Below are 16,981 nucleotides of genomic sequence, written 5' to 3'. Positions count from 1 at the left end.
TAGTTTTCAATAGTTTGTCAGCAGGACCAAATTTGAAATAATGAGTAAAAACAAACAATAACAAATTACTTCTTCACATGGTATTTATTCACCAAAAATATACGTAAATGCATATAAAAACCATTAAAACTTTGTATAGAGACTACATAATTACACCACGTGCCATTTAACGATATGACTCTCACATGACATGCTCATTTTAAAACATTAACCTGGAGAGTCACCACCAGTTTTAAGTAACTGATTTGGTCCCATTCAGCAAAAGTAGTTCGATCTTTCCCGGAAAATTTTGTTTCAAAATTATTTATTAAAATCATTCCTCTACTTGTACATTAGCTTCCCTGTCGCGTAAAGACATGATTTGCAGATCAAGTGAGCTATTAGCTTTTGAAAACATTGTGGCTGGTGTCGGCATTCTGGATCAACATGAGGTCGAACAGACATCAGTGTTGGCAAGATGATATGGTAATAAATGCAATTATCTGGGATGTTCGAAATTGTACATCGTCTTAACTAAAAAAAACGTTGCGTGCAGCAAGTGAACTGAACATCATGTGCTTTCAATTCAACCTTCAGCTCGTCTATACATTCAATATAAATTTTCTTATAATAAAATGTGTGAATTATGCACAATAGAATAGGTATTATGTATTGTAAGCAGACTGGATATGATGGCACAATGTCTCATGTGAAGGATCATTGTTGGGTTCCTGGGAAATTACAGAAACAATACGGTGGATTACAACAGGGAATAACTTTCCTATTTGCATGGTTTCCATACAACAGACATTTCGTGGGTGTAACAGTCGCGAAATGTTTCGCAATTTCCTCCCGAACCTCCCTGATCACATTGTCATAATCTCTAGGATTCAGGGGGTACCTCTCCCCAGGATCACGTTCAACATCATAGACTAAAGGACTATCAAACGGTAGTGCTACGATATGATTTTCACCTAGCATGACACTTTTAGTTGGGAATCCACCGGGACAGAAATGCTTGATGAATTTTTCGGTGGGAAGCCCAGCAGCTTTGAAATGTATCTTAAAATTGTTGTACCGGACGGCCAAAACGTCCCGTTCCAAGTGGTAGAAGAGAATCTCGTGAGATTTATGCCCCTTTTCAAAGAGAATGTCTGTTATGCTCTGACCATCGAGTAGTTGATCTTGTTCCTTTGCTCCAGCTAGCTCAAGTATCGTTGGGAAGATGTCCATGGTGCTGATGACGTCGTGGGAAACGCTGGCTGGTTTGATCTTGCCTGGCCAGTGAGCAATGGCTGGGACTCTGATACCACCCTCAAAGAACGACAATTTGCCTCCTGAAGAGAGATTAAAGAAACAGTTGAACATCCTCACTACTGGGGGTCTGAATAAGGGGTGCTGGGATGTTGGTCTGGATATGAAAATGTCAATCATCAAATTTAATGCTTTATGTCTTGTTTCCCTCTGTTTATCTTTGAGCGCTTACCTCTGAGCATCCCTGCATCGCCCCCTTCTGAACACACTTCCGAATGTGGTCCATGATCTGAGAGGAAGAGGACCAGCGTATCTTCATCTAACCTCAATGTTTTCAGAGTGTCCATGATCTCAGAGATGGTCCATGCCATTTCGTTGATCTGGTCTCCATAGCGACCTGAAATAATAATGAACCAATTGAGGTCACCGTCTCTGAAAACAACGCACACTTGTAGGCCTACCCTTATAACAATTGACATTTCTACATTCATTTGGACTGTACGTTGTCCAACTTAACGAAGGCGGCCCATGAAAAGTAATTCAAACTCCTCTAATGATTACATTCTTACCTCGCCTAGATTTATTAGCAAATTGTGGCATGTTGAACATTGGTGTATGAGTCTGTGGTAAGGGGTAATAGAGGAAGAACGGATGGTCGGCGTTGTCGTGGAGGAATGCCTTGGCATCGTGAAGAAATCGACTGGATAGGTTATGGAGGTCTATCGGCTGTTGGATGATTGTTGTATTCTGATACAGGAAACAGCGGTGTCTGTTTGCCTCCTCCATGTGAACCTGAAATCAGGGTCAATTGTTACAGTAAAACTCGCGCGTATAGAATAACTGTCCTCATCAAATCTCACTTGTTTTTTTCATTAAAACTGGTACCCCTTTAATAGAAAGACAATCTTTCAATATGGTTTGTGTTTGACCAATCCCGATGTATGAGTATTGTGTGTCATTTTGACTGTCATATGGTGAACTATCTTACCTTGCTAGTATCACAGTCCCATACTAGAGTAAAGGGTAGAATACTGCCCACGTAGTTGAAACCATGATTATGTGGTAGGTGGCCTCCATCTGTCCTTGTTGCTTCATTAATACCTGCAAGAATACAACAAGAAAATATCTGATCTGCTTTAGGACAATTTGCCATAACTGCTCACAAAGGAAGCTGAGTGATTGACAGTGAAACATTTTCAACCTTGAGAAAAATAACTGCTGAAAGAAGACCATACCTAAATGCCACTTTCCAACTATGCCAGTGTTGTATCCTACATCCTTCAAAGCTTCGGCAATTGTTATCTCAGACTTTGGCAGCCCGCTGAAATGATGGGGAAGAAGTACTCGAACTCCTCCTGATAAGCCATACCTTAGTGGGTAACGCCCTACAATAAAGAAAAGATTATCATGCATATTGAACACTTTGAGGTTGCTCTTATGATTCTATCCCCAAAAATAGTTTATAGAGGAAAGATCTCTGATCATTATAGAGCTGTCTCATTTTTGCCACCTGGTAGGAAAAGTCCACTATGTTCTAGAAATTATGTGATTGAGATTCCAAGTGCATTTTTATGAATAGTGAATTGAGAGCATGTCATTATTTGCTCTGTAGACAATATTTAGGCTGTTTGCATTGTAGGAGGAAACTGGAGCACCTGGAGGAAGCCTATGCTGTTGAAGAGTTATGCTGTCCAGAATGTGACATGAGCATACCAGGAGTGACAGAGAACTGAACCCAGGACATTAGAAGTGACAGGTAGTGATGTTTCCACTGTGCCACTCAGACAGCCCATCTTCCAGAGTGCAACTTGTTTCCTTACCAGTAAGGAGGGCAGCTCTGCTTGGGGTACAAACAACATCTGCAGAATACCAGTGGGTGAATCGCATCCCTTCTGCAGCGAGCTTGTCTATAGCTCCATACTCCTGACTCGGGTGACCATGGGAGGAGATATCGCCATAACCCATGTCATCAGCAAGGAATATGATGAAATTTGGTTTCTTGGCATTGCTAACTGTCAGGAAGAGTGTGCTGAGTATGGTGATAAATTGGATGGCTTTTATTAGGCCTGTCATTGTTGTTTGTCCGAGCTGCACTTGTGATGAGAATCACAGCAATCGGGCTTACTGAAATAGTTAAATAGCAGAGTAGGAAAGGATGGACAAAAGTTTCCTAACTTGGATGGTAATTTCTATGAATTCACTGTTAAGATATCATCAAGACACACACTAATGGCTTATTTAGCTCTTAACTCCCTACAGCCATGCACTGACAAGCCCGCATCTCGGAATACAGAAGAATGGTAACATTAGCAAAATATTTTTTTGGGCCACCCTGTATCACTGGCCTGTGGACGTGTACATTTCTTGTCATTTCTCTTCATAAAAATCTATAAAAACCATCAGACGCAGAGATCTATCAACGTATTGCTACCTGCAAATAAACACACATTCCTCAAGAAATTGTCACCTCATCACTAAGCGTTTCGTTGAGGAAAAACATCAACAGATGGTGATTATGTTCTGTCAGAACATAAAATTGAGCAGACTATAGAAATACAATGTTTCAGTACATACAGATGGCAGCACTGAGCAGAATTATCTGGTGCTGCCACCTGGTGTTATTGAACAAAGTAAAACGTCTGTTGGCGGACAGATTGTCTCATCTACATCTATCTTGTACTGGTTTGGGCTAAAGCATTGTAACCAGGGTCCTGGTGTGTGGCGGGTTCGGTTCCTCATCGAACTTAAACTTGTACACTTGAAACTTGTAATCTTGTAAACTTGAAACTTGCAACTTGTAAACTTGAAACTTGTATAAACTTGGAACATATGTACAGTGATTTAAAAGTCTAGTAGACTGCCTGGGGTAGCTCTGATCGTGTTGAGCTACCCAGGCGCGGCCGGTTGTAATGCCCTCTCGGTGGTACGATGACTAGATGCCCTGTCTTGAATTCTTGAATAAGGTGTGTCTTGAAGAGGTTGGGGTTTGGTAGCTGTAGAAGTGTAACTGGTAGGATGTTCCATATTCTGATTGTCTCTTTGTCTTCACATGCGTTCAGTTTCAGACAGGACAGGGACGAGTAAGACAGTTTGTACTAAGTATAGGTTGCAAATACATATATCTAACACAGACACAAATACTTGTTTTCAAGAGAGTATATTTATTGATATTATGAATATTATATGAGGACCTTATCTAGTTATTGTAAAATCTATCTCTCCTCGTTGACGCGCCTCTCGATCCCTCTGACATCGGCAGAGGGCAGACAGGACGTGACCTTTCCGAGTTGACAGTATAACCAAACCATCAAATATCGTTGTTGGAACAATCACACTAGTAGATCAGCCGAATACATTCTACTGTAGATAAATGTATTTTGATAAAAGAGGATATTTTGCAATGGGTAGACTAAAAATCAAGTATGATCATACAACGGGAGCGCACGAGCGGATGTGACACAACCAAACCAATGTCGTGTCCTGCTCTCGAAACAGACAACATCCGGGACAGCGCCACACACTGCGCCAAAAGTAAACAACGTTTTGTCTTCATTGAAACAAAGATCCAGCGGTACGTTGTGTAGTCCGAATGCGAAATGCCCTGGCAGGTCTTCCGCCTAGCTCATACAACGACCACGAGGTCATACTATGGACGAAATGACCAAAGTAGGTTGATGGGACTCATCCTGACCAACTAAAAGTTCCTTTAGCTTAAAGCCAACGTCGGTACAATCAGACCCGTTTCTGTTCACTTCTTGGCAGTTCAATCTCCTCCAGCCGCCTGAGGATGTTCTCGACATCTGGTCTCATGACGGGCACTTGGTGCCAGCAGTCCTGAATCAGTTCACTGATCTCCTCCGAGCAGTTCTGAGGGATCCTCGGTCTCCCAGCCCTCACACAGGACGCCCACATGATCTGGTACTGGTTGTCTTTCTCCTTGTATGGCTGGTCACAAGTGGTCATCTCCCACATGACCATGCCAAGGGCGAACACATCGGCCTCAATGCTCCCGCCCGAAGCGACCGCCTCCACCGATTGGTCCCCCCGGATAAGCTCCGGCGCAATCCAAGAAACCTCCACGAATAATTCCTTATAAAGGTTCCTTTTAACGAATTCGTACCCAAAATCAGATAACTTAACATTGTAGTTTGCGTCCAAGAGAATATTGGATGATTTTAGGTGTCTGTGTATGATGTTATTGCTGTGGAGGAATTTTAGTCCTCCGGTAACCTGTAAGCTCCAGCGCAGGAAATTGTGATCTGGTACAACCTGGTGTTGTTGGAGGTAGTCTTTTATAGAACGGTGTTTGGCGTACTCCAACATCAGGTGCAAAGTCGTGCCTCTCAGAGCAGTAGTCTCCATGTGAAAGTCAAAGAACCTAAGGACATTCGGGTGTCTCAGGAAACACCATTCCCCCAGGATAGTCCGACATTGTCTCGGGTCAATGTCTCCTCTCACTTCCTTCACAGCGACATCTTTCCCTTCTTTGATCAGGTAACCATGGTAAACATTACCATAGCGACCACATCCTAAGTACCCCGTCCAAAGAATCTCACCGAAATGTCCATTAAAGTTAGGGAAATCAAACGGTAGTCCGTTGGACATCTTGCCAACACGAATTCTAGTCTAGTATTACCAAGTCGTATTCCATTTACAGTTACACATTTCGTACAAGTAATTGATCCACTCGACGAATCAAATATTGATATTGGGAATTTCTACTCTGAATTTCCCATCGACTATTATCAACTTGTAAAGTAATCCTCTTATAACTTTTGTATGTCTCACACGCCTCACAATGACTGGCATGCGCCCGGTATGGATCAACACCAAAAAGCTGTTTTTGTCAATACGGAAAAGTGCTTCTCTAACACATAAAAAACTACGTTGCTGAAGTCTTTAGAAAAAAAGTGATCCCGAAAGCCTCTTTTAACGATGTTGTGTCTGTGGATTATATCCTAATTGGCACTCTGTGGCTTTTAGAGTGTGGGATTGAGATCAGCATGCCCCTCCAACCAAGAAAATCAGCCGAGAAATGCCGATCTGTCTCTCAGACTGGGAGGCGAATGTTGGTGCGATAATTATCTAGCCCGAGGACACGTATGGACAGATATCACGAGGACATTCTTGGACGACGGTGTGTTGTCTCAAGAGATGTCTGTCACCAAGGGAACATTCCTCTTGTTGCGACCAGTTACTGATTCCTTATACCAGTGAAAGTCACATCCCTAGCCAGGCTACCTAAGACAGTTTAATTGTCTGAAATCACAACCAAGATTTCTGTCGTTTGAAGCGTCCTCCTCCATCATACGAACGGTCGTCAGTCGTTGGCTAGAAATATTTGTCCTGATACTCAAACATCAAACGTACTCCTCAATAATCTTCAACGATTGGTCGTCGCTGGCTGGGAAGATTCGTCCTGATGATCCAAAATCAGACAAACTGACAAATCCATAAAGCAGAGAGGATTATAGATTGATTTTTCAAACATGAACTATCAAATCATTGCATACTATTTGCTGGGCTTGAATATTTAGATCTAAGCCTTTGGAGTTTGGCCTACTTTCTCAAGCCAACGATTACAGTTGTGACTTGCCAACAATAACCAATGAATGATAAACAGTCGCTTGTAGCTTGAAGACGTTTGTCAATGGTTTAGCCAGCCAAAACCGATCAAAGAATGCTAGGCCCAGTTCACACAATCAGCTAGTTAAATAGCTGTGAAATCGAGGACACACGCATGATGTGATAGCTTCAAATTTAACTTCAAACGTGACAAATCAAAAGACTAAGATCATTTGACAGAATGTATATACTCCTACCAGAGACGGAAGCAAATACATTGGCAACTTGGTTGTTAAGCTACTGTTATTGACCTTTTTTATACAGGTAAAGGTTGGGTAATGTCCACAAGAATGTCGTTAGGAGGAAAAATTGGGGAGGACAATTCCATTTATAAAGAAGAGTAACATGGATGTCCTACTGTGCCAAGACGGACGTCTTCCTATCCCAATCCCTGTTAAGAATGGTGATGCCTTTCTCTTGTCATTTCTGTTAAGAATGATAAGGTGAACATCTTGACATCCTGGGTACAATTATCCATAATCACGCAAAGACTTTCTTATCGTTTGGCTTGGGGATAAGGTAGGCCAATGTTCATGGCTATTTTGGTTCTACGTCACAATTCCCTCCACCCATGGGGCAAACATGTCTCTTACTATGATTAAGCCTGTATTCCTAATACCAAAGGCAAAGAAAGAATGTAAGGCAAAGCACAAAAGGCCTATGCTTCGCCCATGCTTTAAAAAGACTATGTTGTACATTGAGCATACACGATCTAGGTTGGTGTGATATACATTGTGACAAGTGCTCGATTGATGATGTGAAAACAAAGAAAGTGAAACCTTGTGGATTATCTTTCCTCCAAGGAATCTATTTCTTTACTCATTTTGAGGAAACACCATGTTATCAAGGATGGAGTAGCTAGTTTGTGAATGTGACAGATTGGCAACCAAGTGACCTTTGTCTTTGGGTCTGTTCGTGCATCAGGTGTTGAGTCTTCTTGACGACAGGCTTTCGGTATCGTCTTGGCGTATCCAAACTGTCTCTGGGTTCTGCTGAACCGACCCGATGCCCTCCCTAACGACAGTAACCCGGTCTACGTTGGATCAGTATTCGGTCTTCAACATGATGAACTGTCGCAGGACCAGTCGGACTTTCACCGTCCCAGTTCTCAAAGGAGCATTCGGGGAAATCGTCTGGGAGACATTCCTAGGAAGCGGTCGTTATGGGGACGTTTTCCAAGGATACTGGGCGTCGAAAAATAAAAACGTTGCCATGAAGGTCCTTCATGGTGATGCTGAGCTCGAGAATGTGAAACGTGAAATTGATATTTGGCGGGTCCTGGAGCACCCGAACTTGATCAAATTGTATGATTATTGTAGTGACGACGAATCAGACGATATATACGGTTGTCCGCAGGTGAGCGTCATCATGGAATACGCACCAAACGGTTCCCTCTTTGATTACATCCAAACAAACCGGACAGTCCCGAGGGAGTTGTTCTGGCGCTGGAGTCAACAAACAGCAGCAGGGCTAGTCTACCTCCACCAGCGCAATATCGTCCACAGGGACTTGAAGTCGCCGAATATTGTCCTTGATTCTGTCTTCAATGCGAAACTCTGTGATTTTGGTTGCTGTACGTGCTTGGCGCGGACTACTACTGTGTCGGTGGTGGGTTCGATTCGCTGGATGCCACCTGAGGTGCTGATGGCCAAGCACGCCAGTTCATCTTCGGACTTGTATTCATTTGGGATGGTCCTTTGGGAAATGCTGACTGCCATGTTACCTTTTCACGAAATGGACAACGAATTCCAGATCATGTGGGCTGTGTGCGAGTCTCATAAACGGCCCAAACTGCCGGAGGAGTGTCCGTTAGAACTGAGCGGCCTGATAGAACGATGCTGGCACCATGAGTCACATGGAAGGCCTGGTATCAAAGAGGTGCTGAATATATTGACTAAACTTGCTGCTGTCGACTTGAGAGGACGACCAACTGAGCTATAATATCACAATTAAAAACTTATAAATGACCTGCTCGTATGCCACACTGCTTTTCTTTTAAAGCTGTTTTCGGAAAAACACATTGCCCTCATTACAATAGAAGTGGTGCTCGTCTGTGAACACTCGTCCCAGCCAGGGATGCAGGACGGTACCTGGTCGATTTTATAGTATTATGCCTTTGCACCTGTTGCTCAATAACTTCTCCCGAAAACGCGAATATAGATATAGAGTCTATATTTACATGTATCTAAACCAGTCAAGTTTTAGTTCTCATTTGTAGGCCAACCAGTCCAAGTGTCGCTATCCAATTATCGTGTGCGGAATGAGGTGCTAAGTGACTAAGTATTCAAATTGCAGACGAAAATAACTGTATCACCAAGGTCTTCAGGCAACTTCCATCCCACGTTCCCATCCTATTCCGTCTCAATTCCTAAGAGGGTTTGGCAGGTCTTTAAGTAATATCATTTAAAGTGATTATATCGCAGTCGTCTGGTTGTGACATTGTCCTCGTAAGACCGATTTGAGATGAGCGACGGAAAAACATCACACTTTTTGATGAAAATGTTTGCATGGCGGTGACGAATTTTCTTTAGGGGATTGCCGGGTCTTGTATGATAAGTTGTTCGAGGTCCCACATGTAGACGTCCGACATTCATTTTGTCTTGAAATAGCCTGCACGTGTAAATAACTCATGTTATAAAGTACGAGTCTTATATATTTTCTAATGGGTTGTGATTCCCTCCGAGCTATCAGTTTTGTGTTACATGGGTGTTTGCAAAGCTTTTAAAAATAGATTGGCTGACACTCAAATCAAAGGTTTGAAGTTAACCAATTTCATTAGAACAGAGACAAGGAGAGGAACAACATCGTTTGGCTAGGACAAGAAAGAGGTTCGAGAATGTCGTCTGCTTGCTGTGTATTCCTTGTCGTCACTTTGGCTGTCTTGACATTATCTGATGGTGAGTTAACTTGTCCAATGTGACCGCGAATCAAAAGAATCTGCAAACTTGGAAAGAAGGGTTTGGCCTTGTTCTTCAACCTTTTGGTGTGGTGGACATCAGAATGAGAAGGTCGTATTCAAGACGAACAGAATAAGCCACTGCGCCGCTGTCTTCTATGTACAGGCCGGGCATGATTCGTCTTGACAACTCCTTCTCCGTCCTGCAACTACCTATTGTTACCGCAATATTGGGGTGCGGGCATTGATGAAGAAGACCGCTAGTGCGTCGCGGAGACAGAACCGATGATAATAAAAGACCTCTAGCCATCATGATCTACGTTACGTCCAAGCCCTTCATGAAAAATTTCACCACAATAAGTCTGTGCGGTAGGCTGTACTGATTGTGACCAGTAAGTGAAATCAAGGCTATTCACATCACTTTACCGAAAAAAATGAATTGCAAATAATCAGAGTCTACACGAATCGGACAAGGTCCTGTTATCTATTCTTTCTTTCATTGATCATACCGAATCAATTTCAAATGCTAGTTGGTCTCATCTTGCATTGTCTTCTAGGGCGTCCAAATCGCAGCGGTTCAAGGTCAGGTTTAACCCCACTGCCCAAGCAAAAAGTACACGTTGGCTCTGGAGCAGGAATGACTGAGACTGTCACTCAGGCACCATCCAACATCACCCGACGATACCCAAACAGGGGAGGTGCACCGGGCTCTGGGCAAGAGCGTTTCCTTCCCAGCGGCAAACCACCGCAGGGATCTGGTGCTGGACCTCTAAAGCGCAGAGGATAGGGAAGAACCGCATAAGTCGAGTCTGTCTCCCTGGAGCTGGTGGCGGGACGCGGGACTATTTTAGATCGTGAAGCCAATAAGCTTATCTAGTGTATCGATAATTTCTCGCAGAATCAAAAACGATGTATCAGGACTTTACTCCATAATAATTTAGCTCCTTTCACTGCACAACCTTATTTGAGTCCTAACGCAAAACTGGGATGTGTGTCTTTCATTATATTGGATGTTCTAGTACGCTACTTCAATTCCACTTCAGCGTCGCTATTCCCAGGCGCTCTCGGTAAAGACCCGAGACTTCTGCCACAGCTAGACTGAACATTGAACATTCCTTCACGTGATGCGGAAGTGATGTTTTAGGTTTAGATGTATCAGTAAATAAATGCCTGAATAAATGCCATTTTGTTGGGTTGATTTGTTGGTTAATCGCAATGTCATTATCTATTCCCTGTTCATGTTGCTTTTTCCGCCTCGCATCTGGGCTGTGCAGAGTTAAGACATTGCTCCAGCCATAAACCGCGCGGTTGACAAAAATGTCGCTACCAGACTGTACTTGGTAGGGACTGTGTCACAACCATACAGAGCTTTGGTGGATTCAGAGTGGACAGAACCGATCTGGCATCGTTCGAGAAAGAAGTGGACTGTCTTCCGTGGGGGAAGAGACATTGGCACAACCATACTACCCTTTCTTCGCCATTACCTCAACCAGACCATCTCCAGTTAGGGCAGAATGGACTGAACCAATCTGTCTTCGGTCGAGAAGAACGGGACTGTCTTATCATGTAGGGAAGAGACACCAGCACAACCATAATACCCTTTATATGACCATTATCACAGCCATATTATCTCCGGTAGGGCCAGAATGGATCAGTCGGTCTTTGGTCGACAGGAACAACCAAACGCAGTCTTCCGTGGAGGAAGATACACTAGTGCAACCATACTACTGTACTCATAACGTGGCCATTCAGACCACCACCACACTAACATCGGTAGGGCCAGAGTGGACCCAATCAGGCTGTCTTTGGTCGACAAGAACCGGGCTGTCTTCCGTGGGGAAGAGACGCTGGTACATACCTTTAACATGGCCACTGCCATAACTGGACTATCAAGCATGCCAGGTTGGGGGACACTCTCACAACCAGGCTGTCAAGCTTTATACTGGGGATCAACACTGCCGTAGCCAGACTAATAGCATGCCAGTTGTGGGACACTGTCACCACCAGTCTATCAAACATGTCAGGATCAGGGACACTGTCACAACCCGAGTATCCAGCACGCCAGGTTGGGGACACTGTCACAACCAGAAAGTCCAGCATAGGGATAGTGTCACAACCACACTATTTGGGCGAGGGATATTGACACAACCAGACCATCCAGGTTTATTTGGACATTGGACACTTTCATGATTAGGGACTTTGACACAACCAGATTTTCCAGATCAGGGACATCGTCACAACCAGACCATCCAGGTTAGTGACACTGTAATCTTCGAGGTCTCTTTCATGTATTTGAAACATGAACTCCCAAGTCTAGCAATGAACAATCCAAGTATCATGTATCCAGCTATGTCAGATTTATTATTACCACAATTAGCATACAGACAAGAAAGGCAGTATACCATACATTTATTACACCAACAGCTTAATAAAGTGGCTCGGCTTCAACTGTTCAGAGTGGCAGCACTGTGGAGAAATGGTACAATATGGTATGGGAGAGATTCCGATGAAATGCTGGTCAAGCCAGAACTATTATGCCATCAGTGCACAGAGACAAAGAATACAGGGTGTCCCAAATGTCCCATCAATATGAATCCCTTCATCCCAAGACAAGACCAATCAACTTCCAACTCCAGAAGTAGTTTTCTGAATTCTATCTGGAATATTGAATCCACAATGAAAGGGACCTCACACAAGGTCACGTTTCTCATTTTAAACTGCTTTACTCTCCTACCAAAAATCTATATTCCAAATCAGGAGTATGAATTTTTTCAGTCAAAGCTACCCAGCAAAACAGCCCACAGAAAGTATACCACCAGGGCTACAAGATTCATCAAACTAATTACAGTGATAACCACGTTTAATTCTATTGCATATCAAAGCTAAACACTTATGCCCTTTGCAGCCCATCCCTAAGCAATGAGCTCCATACCAGTCTATTTCTTAGTAATGAAATATTTGCTTGCCACCCTGAACATTTGTCGCTACAATTCAGATCGAAATGAGAGGGCACAGCGTTCCTACCGAAGTGACATGCAATTGGGTTAGTTGTCCTGAAGATAGTCAAAGGCCCAGTACACCAAGAGCTCCTCACGTGAAAGAGGTCACATGCCCTTGACCAGGGTAGGATCTCATCACCTCAGGACTAGATCATAAGAATTTTCGAAGCATTGTTGTCTTGAATGCACACGTCTGAACAAAGACTCCAATTTGACCACATCAACTTGTCACATTTTTTCTCTCAAAAAGCTGTACCCTAGGCCAAGTAATATGTAATCATTTCAACTGCCATGGTTCTGCAATCAGTGCTTTTTAAATTAAAGTGAAAATAAGGAGAAAGCCCAGTTCAACTATTTGCCACCAAAGTGTATGGAAGCATGTTTACACGGAGTCTCATGGACTTCATGAAAGAACTACGCCACCGCCATCTTCAGGGCACGGCAGGAACTGAAAAGACCAAACGATTTTTCAGTTCCTGCCTTGCCCTTTTCAGTTCCTACCTTGCCCTGAAGATGGCGATGGCGTAGTTCTTACATGAAGTCCATGAGACTCTGATAAGCAGCTCAGAGGGGGATTTGGGCCACGTAGATCAACGTAGTTCGGCGCTGAAGGTGTTAAGACACAAACCTACAGTCCTCAGGATTGCGTCAAAAGATTTTGGGTAAAATTTTGTCATGAAGATTCTTGATTTCTGTGAATGGGGTGCAATCAAGGAGAAAACAACTACGCGACATGATTTAAACATCCCCACCTTGGCAGCAGGATTAAAACTGGGTGCAATATCTGTTAAATTGGGCTAGACAGGGTTTAAATTGTGAATGCAAAATGGAGCGATAGAATACAATTCCTTAGAACGAGGAATAATAGCCTTTATGAGAAAAAAGAATGCCAAATTTTGATATCTCCAACTTGCACTCACAGAATTGAGTTTCCCATGTGCCAACCACTTTACAATATGAGGTCAAATAATCCCACCTATGCTGTACAACTATGAGCAACTTATTTACACAAAGCATAATTTACAAAATTTAACTTACATTAACAGAGGCGACTTTAAACTCGCCACTAGAAAGTAAACATACATCTGTAAAGGTACAACTAGATTCATAAGAAACTACAGGCCAGGGGCCAACAGATCAGGATGAAAGTCCACCCTAGGCTGATTAAATCAATCTGTGCATCAGATTAGGCCTTGTGTACATTAATGTACACAAGACATTGACCACCTTTAGACAAACTCTTTCTAAGTCAAGTTATCATAAACAAACTCATACTAAGTAGACTTTGAATGGAAAACTCACTCTAAGTATACTGTGTCTGGACAAACTCACTCTAAATTTACTTAGTATGGACAAACTCTAATTCAGTTGACTGACAGCAATTCAGTTTTACTTGTTTAACCAACCTGTGGTGGTCTAAATGTCAGGCACATACACATTGAAGATTAGCTCATAAGCTTATATGTATAGAAAAACTGTTGAAAATCACAAACTGGTAGTTACTATCTTGTCACACGGCTTGAAGTGATTGTGTTTATCATGGCCAGTAAGCAAAACAGTCAGTGCATACCAATGAACCATATACTAATCTTGAAGTTATTATTAAAACCCACAACACTTTTAGACATGGGTGAGTTAAGATATCAAGGACATTCACTCTCAAATAAGCCTATTTATTTTCTTTCTATAGTTAGTCACATTTAAGATATCCACTATTCATCCAATAATTAATCATTGCCATTTTTCAACATTTTGTTTCTGAAACCACTACTGCACTGACAAGCATAACCCTACTCCATATGCAAATACATAGGTCACAACTTTTTAATAAATTACATATCCTAAATTTCACATTTCCAACTTTGGTTACAATGTATGTTGTTACTAAGATTTGCACATTATATTAGAATCAGCACAATTTTAAGAGATATCCAGTCAATAATGCCTACCACACTTGATCCTCTTTTTCTCCAATTTTCTAAACATGCTCATTCCGGTCTTACATGAGAGCCTAGTCCTCGGCCCTGAATCAGCATTTTCAGAAAATCGGGTTAAAAATCATCATGTGCGGTGGGCATGAAATTTACAAGAACAGACTCTTTCTCTTTTATCACACGTTAAAAGTACGGCAGTGTATATACTTGAATGAAGCGAGAACAGCGTTTCTTCCATTACACCGGAAATTAGGTTAATTGTACTGTCACGACATGACTGCCCTCAGTCTTTCAGAAGCTCAGCAGCAGTCATAACAAAAGCCATGTTATTGCCACGTGGATATTCATCTAGAATACGACGGTCATTCACATAATATTTAGAATTTGAATACATTTTATCACCGATGAAAACGAGGGCACATTAGATTAGGCAACTTTACAGCGAAGAAGACACAAGGACAGAAGTTGAGAAAAGTTAAGAACCACGAGTACCAGATTGCTCTTCCTTGTCACAAGGTGAGGTGTTTTTCATCATCATCATCATCACCATTCTTCTGTTAGGCTTCAGGGCTCAGACTTGGGCCTCTAGGTGAACGAGAGAGGTTACGACAACCTGTAGATCATAGGCCCTCAGACAGTCCCCGAAGGAACACTAAAACTGAACTTGAGGTTCATTTCTTTTCTCAAAGTTTCTGTCAGAGTCAGAAAATTGAAGGTCTAACATGTTTTTTAACCTTATCTATATGTTTCCAGTCCCAGGCCCGAAAGAGTACAAGTCCTATTTCATGACTAATTCGTCCATCACGCACTCGATTAGAAAGATCTGCACAGCCAAGTCAAATACAACCGTCATCATGACAAGGTCAAACGTTTTCCCATCCGGATTAGTGGCATGGCTGCACTATGTTTGCCCAACTCTGATAACAAGACGGACCCTACACACACATGCAGCATGCAGACCATGGATATATGTCATGTCCTATATGGAATGATTATGCTTTACATAACCATATAGCATATCACACCGAGCTTGCAGATGAAAACACTGTGCCCACAGTTTCAGGTGCTTACCAACTATTAAAATACGTCACTATTTCAAATACCCGGTATCTATAAACCCAATTTCATAAACACACATGTATGTAGTGTTGATGAAAAAGCAGTGTCATTTAAACACAATTTTCAGAAAACAATTGACTCTTTGTGAAAATCCCGTTGGTAATGTGTTTACAAACAGACAATTAGTTACAAAATCACTCCTATAAACCCTAAGACTGTTTGAGTTTTCAATTTGCAGTTCATCCACTTGGAAATAAAAAGACCTTGCAACAAGCTAATGATTATTAGTCTACAGCCAGCGACTCTCTGCACACATATCACAGAACCGTGATTTTAAATGCAAATGCTCTACATAAGATATGTATACATTGAAATGCCACAGAGATCACCGCATCCAAATGTACATTGGGAAAGCACAGAAAGACTAGTACACAATTTTTTTAACCCGAAAAACAGGATATTAAGAAGACCCCCACTGTTCCCCGATCATGCCGATCATTTATATCTGGATATGTTCTTTTGGAATAGAGGTGATCGTCACCAAAATTCCAAAATGTGTCGGGATATAAAAAAGCAGGATTATAAATCACAAGAACAGGAAGGTCTTGTATCTATATGCCCTTCTCTCAACAGAAGGACATTTGTTAGGAAAGATTCCGCAACATTGCTCGAAAGGATATAATCGCAATGACGCCGACACCGAAAAGCCAATCCTGAAGATGTCTTCAGAGTTACTATCAATGTAGTCAAACTCTCGTCAAGCACACGTTCTCATTGAGGGCATTCTGAGGCTGTGAATGTAAACAGTTATGACAGTCCATAACTCTCTTAACAATTTCTACATTCAGATTCGAACCCCAAATGTCAACATTTGGTGTCACTGTGGTCCCAAAGTACATCTGGATATGGTTAGAATATGAACTCCCCATGAAACTGTGGGCACAGCTGAATAAAGCCTATAAACACTACAATTAACAAAGCTGCTAAAAAAGTTGTTTTGCTAACTGGTCTGAGCTGGCAGTTCGTCCACGCAGTGCTAGGCTACCACTAGAAAGCCGTCGCTGATCCTGTGAATAGAAAAGAACAAGAAACTTCTTTAGAACTGTCCGATCCATGCATGGCCATGCCAGGTTAGGTGCAGGGAAACAGAGAGTAAGGTATTGGATGGGATTATTTTTTTGAAATAATGCAATATCTCATATAATGCTTGGATTCTCACTTTAAAATTTCAGAGC

At 42.2% G+C, this 16,981-nt stretch overlaps 4 protein-coding genes and 1 long non-coding RNA gene across 18 annotated transcripts in view; 2 read left to right on the top strand and 3 right to left on the bottom strand.

Moving 5' to 3' along the window:
- Positions 1-65: 65 nt before the first annotated feature.
- LOC135484441 (arylsulfatase-like) lies at positions 66-3,782 on the bottom strand. The gene is made up of 7 exons (XM_064765914.1): positions 3,665-3,782; positions 3,054-3,357; positions 2,469-2,618; positions 2,222-2,334; positions 1,803-2,025; positions 1,466-1,630; positions 66-1,316 (listed from the first exon to the last, which is right to left on the bottom strand). Exons 2-7 carry the CDS (start codon positions 3,304-3,306, stop codon positions 697-699), a joined length of 1,524 nt encoding a protein of 507 aa, XP_064621984.1. The 5' UTR covers positions 3,307-3,357; positions 3,665-3,782; the 3' UTR covers positions 66-696.
- Positions 3,783-4,384: 602 nt separating this feature from the next.
- LOC135485219 (probable serine/threonine-protein kinase DDB_G0267514) lies at positions 4,385-6,792 on the bottom strand. The gene has a single exon (XM_064767042.1). It carries the CDS (start codon positions 5,836-5,838, stop codon positions 4,966-4,968), a length of 873 nt encoding a protein of 290 aa, XP_064623112.1. The 5' UTR covers positions 5,839-6,792; the 3' UTR covers positions 4,385-4,965.
- A 759-nt stretch (positions 6,793-7,551) lies between these two features.
- On the top strand, positions 7,552-9,628 carry LOC135485217 (mitogen-activated protein kinase kinase kinase 20-like). The gene has a single exon (XM_064767041.1). The coding sequence runs from the start codon at positions 7,864-7,866 to the stop codon at positions 8,797-8,799; it is 936 nt and encodes a 311-aa protein (XP_064623111.1). The 5' UTR covers positions 7,552-7,863; the 3' UTR covers positions 8,800-9,628.
- Positions 9,629-10,934, top strand: LOC135485218 (uncharacterized). The gene is made up of 2 exons (XR_010446536.1): positions 9,629-9,755; positions 10,312-10,934. It is a non-coding gene; the product is annotated as an uncharacterized LOC135485218 (long non-coding RNA).
- A 1,160-nt stretch (positions 10,935-12,094) lies between these two features.
- Positions 12,095-16,981, bottom strand: part of LOC135484440 (kinesin light chain-like) — a 32,246-nt gene continuing 27,359 nt past the window's right edge. For 13 of the 14 annotated variants that reach the window (XM_064765909.1, XM_064765907.1, XM_064765901.1 and 10 more), the window contains one exon: positions 12,095-16,813. In XM_064765909.1, the coding sequence (XP_064621979.1) occupies positions 16,730-16,813 (84 nt within the window). In that variant the 3' untranslated portion in view covers positions 12,095-16,729. The remainder of the gene's footprint in view (positions 16,814-16,981) is intronic. The other variant, XR_010446450.1, reaches the window with a different exon arrangement.

This window comes from Lineus longissimus, chromosome 3, assembly GCF_910592395.1.
Source record: "Lineus longissimus chromosome 3, tnLinLong1.2, whole genome shotgun sequence".
Taxonomy (NCBI): Eukaryota; Metazoa; Nemertea; class Pilidiophora; order Heteronemertea; family Lineidae; genus Lineus; species Lineus longissimus.
Note: the sequence above shows the minus strand (reverse complement) of the source record. Positions and strands in the feature narration are given on the sequence as shown.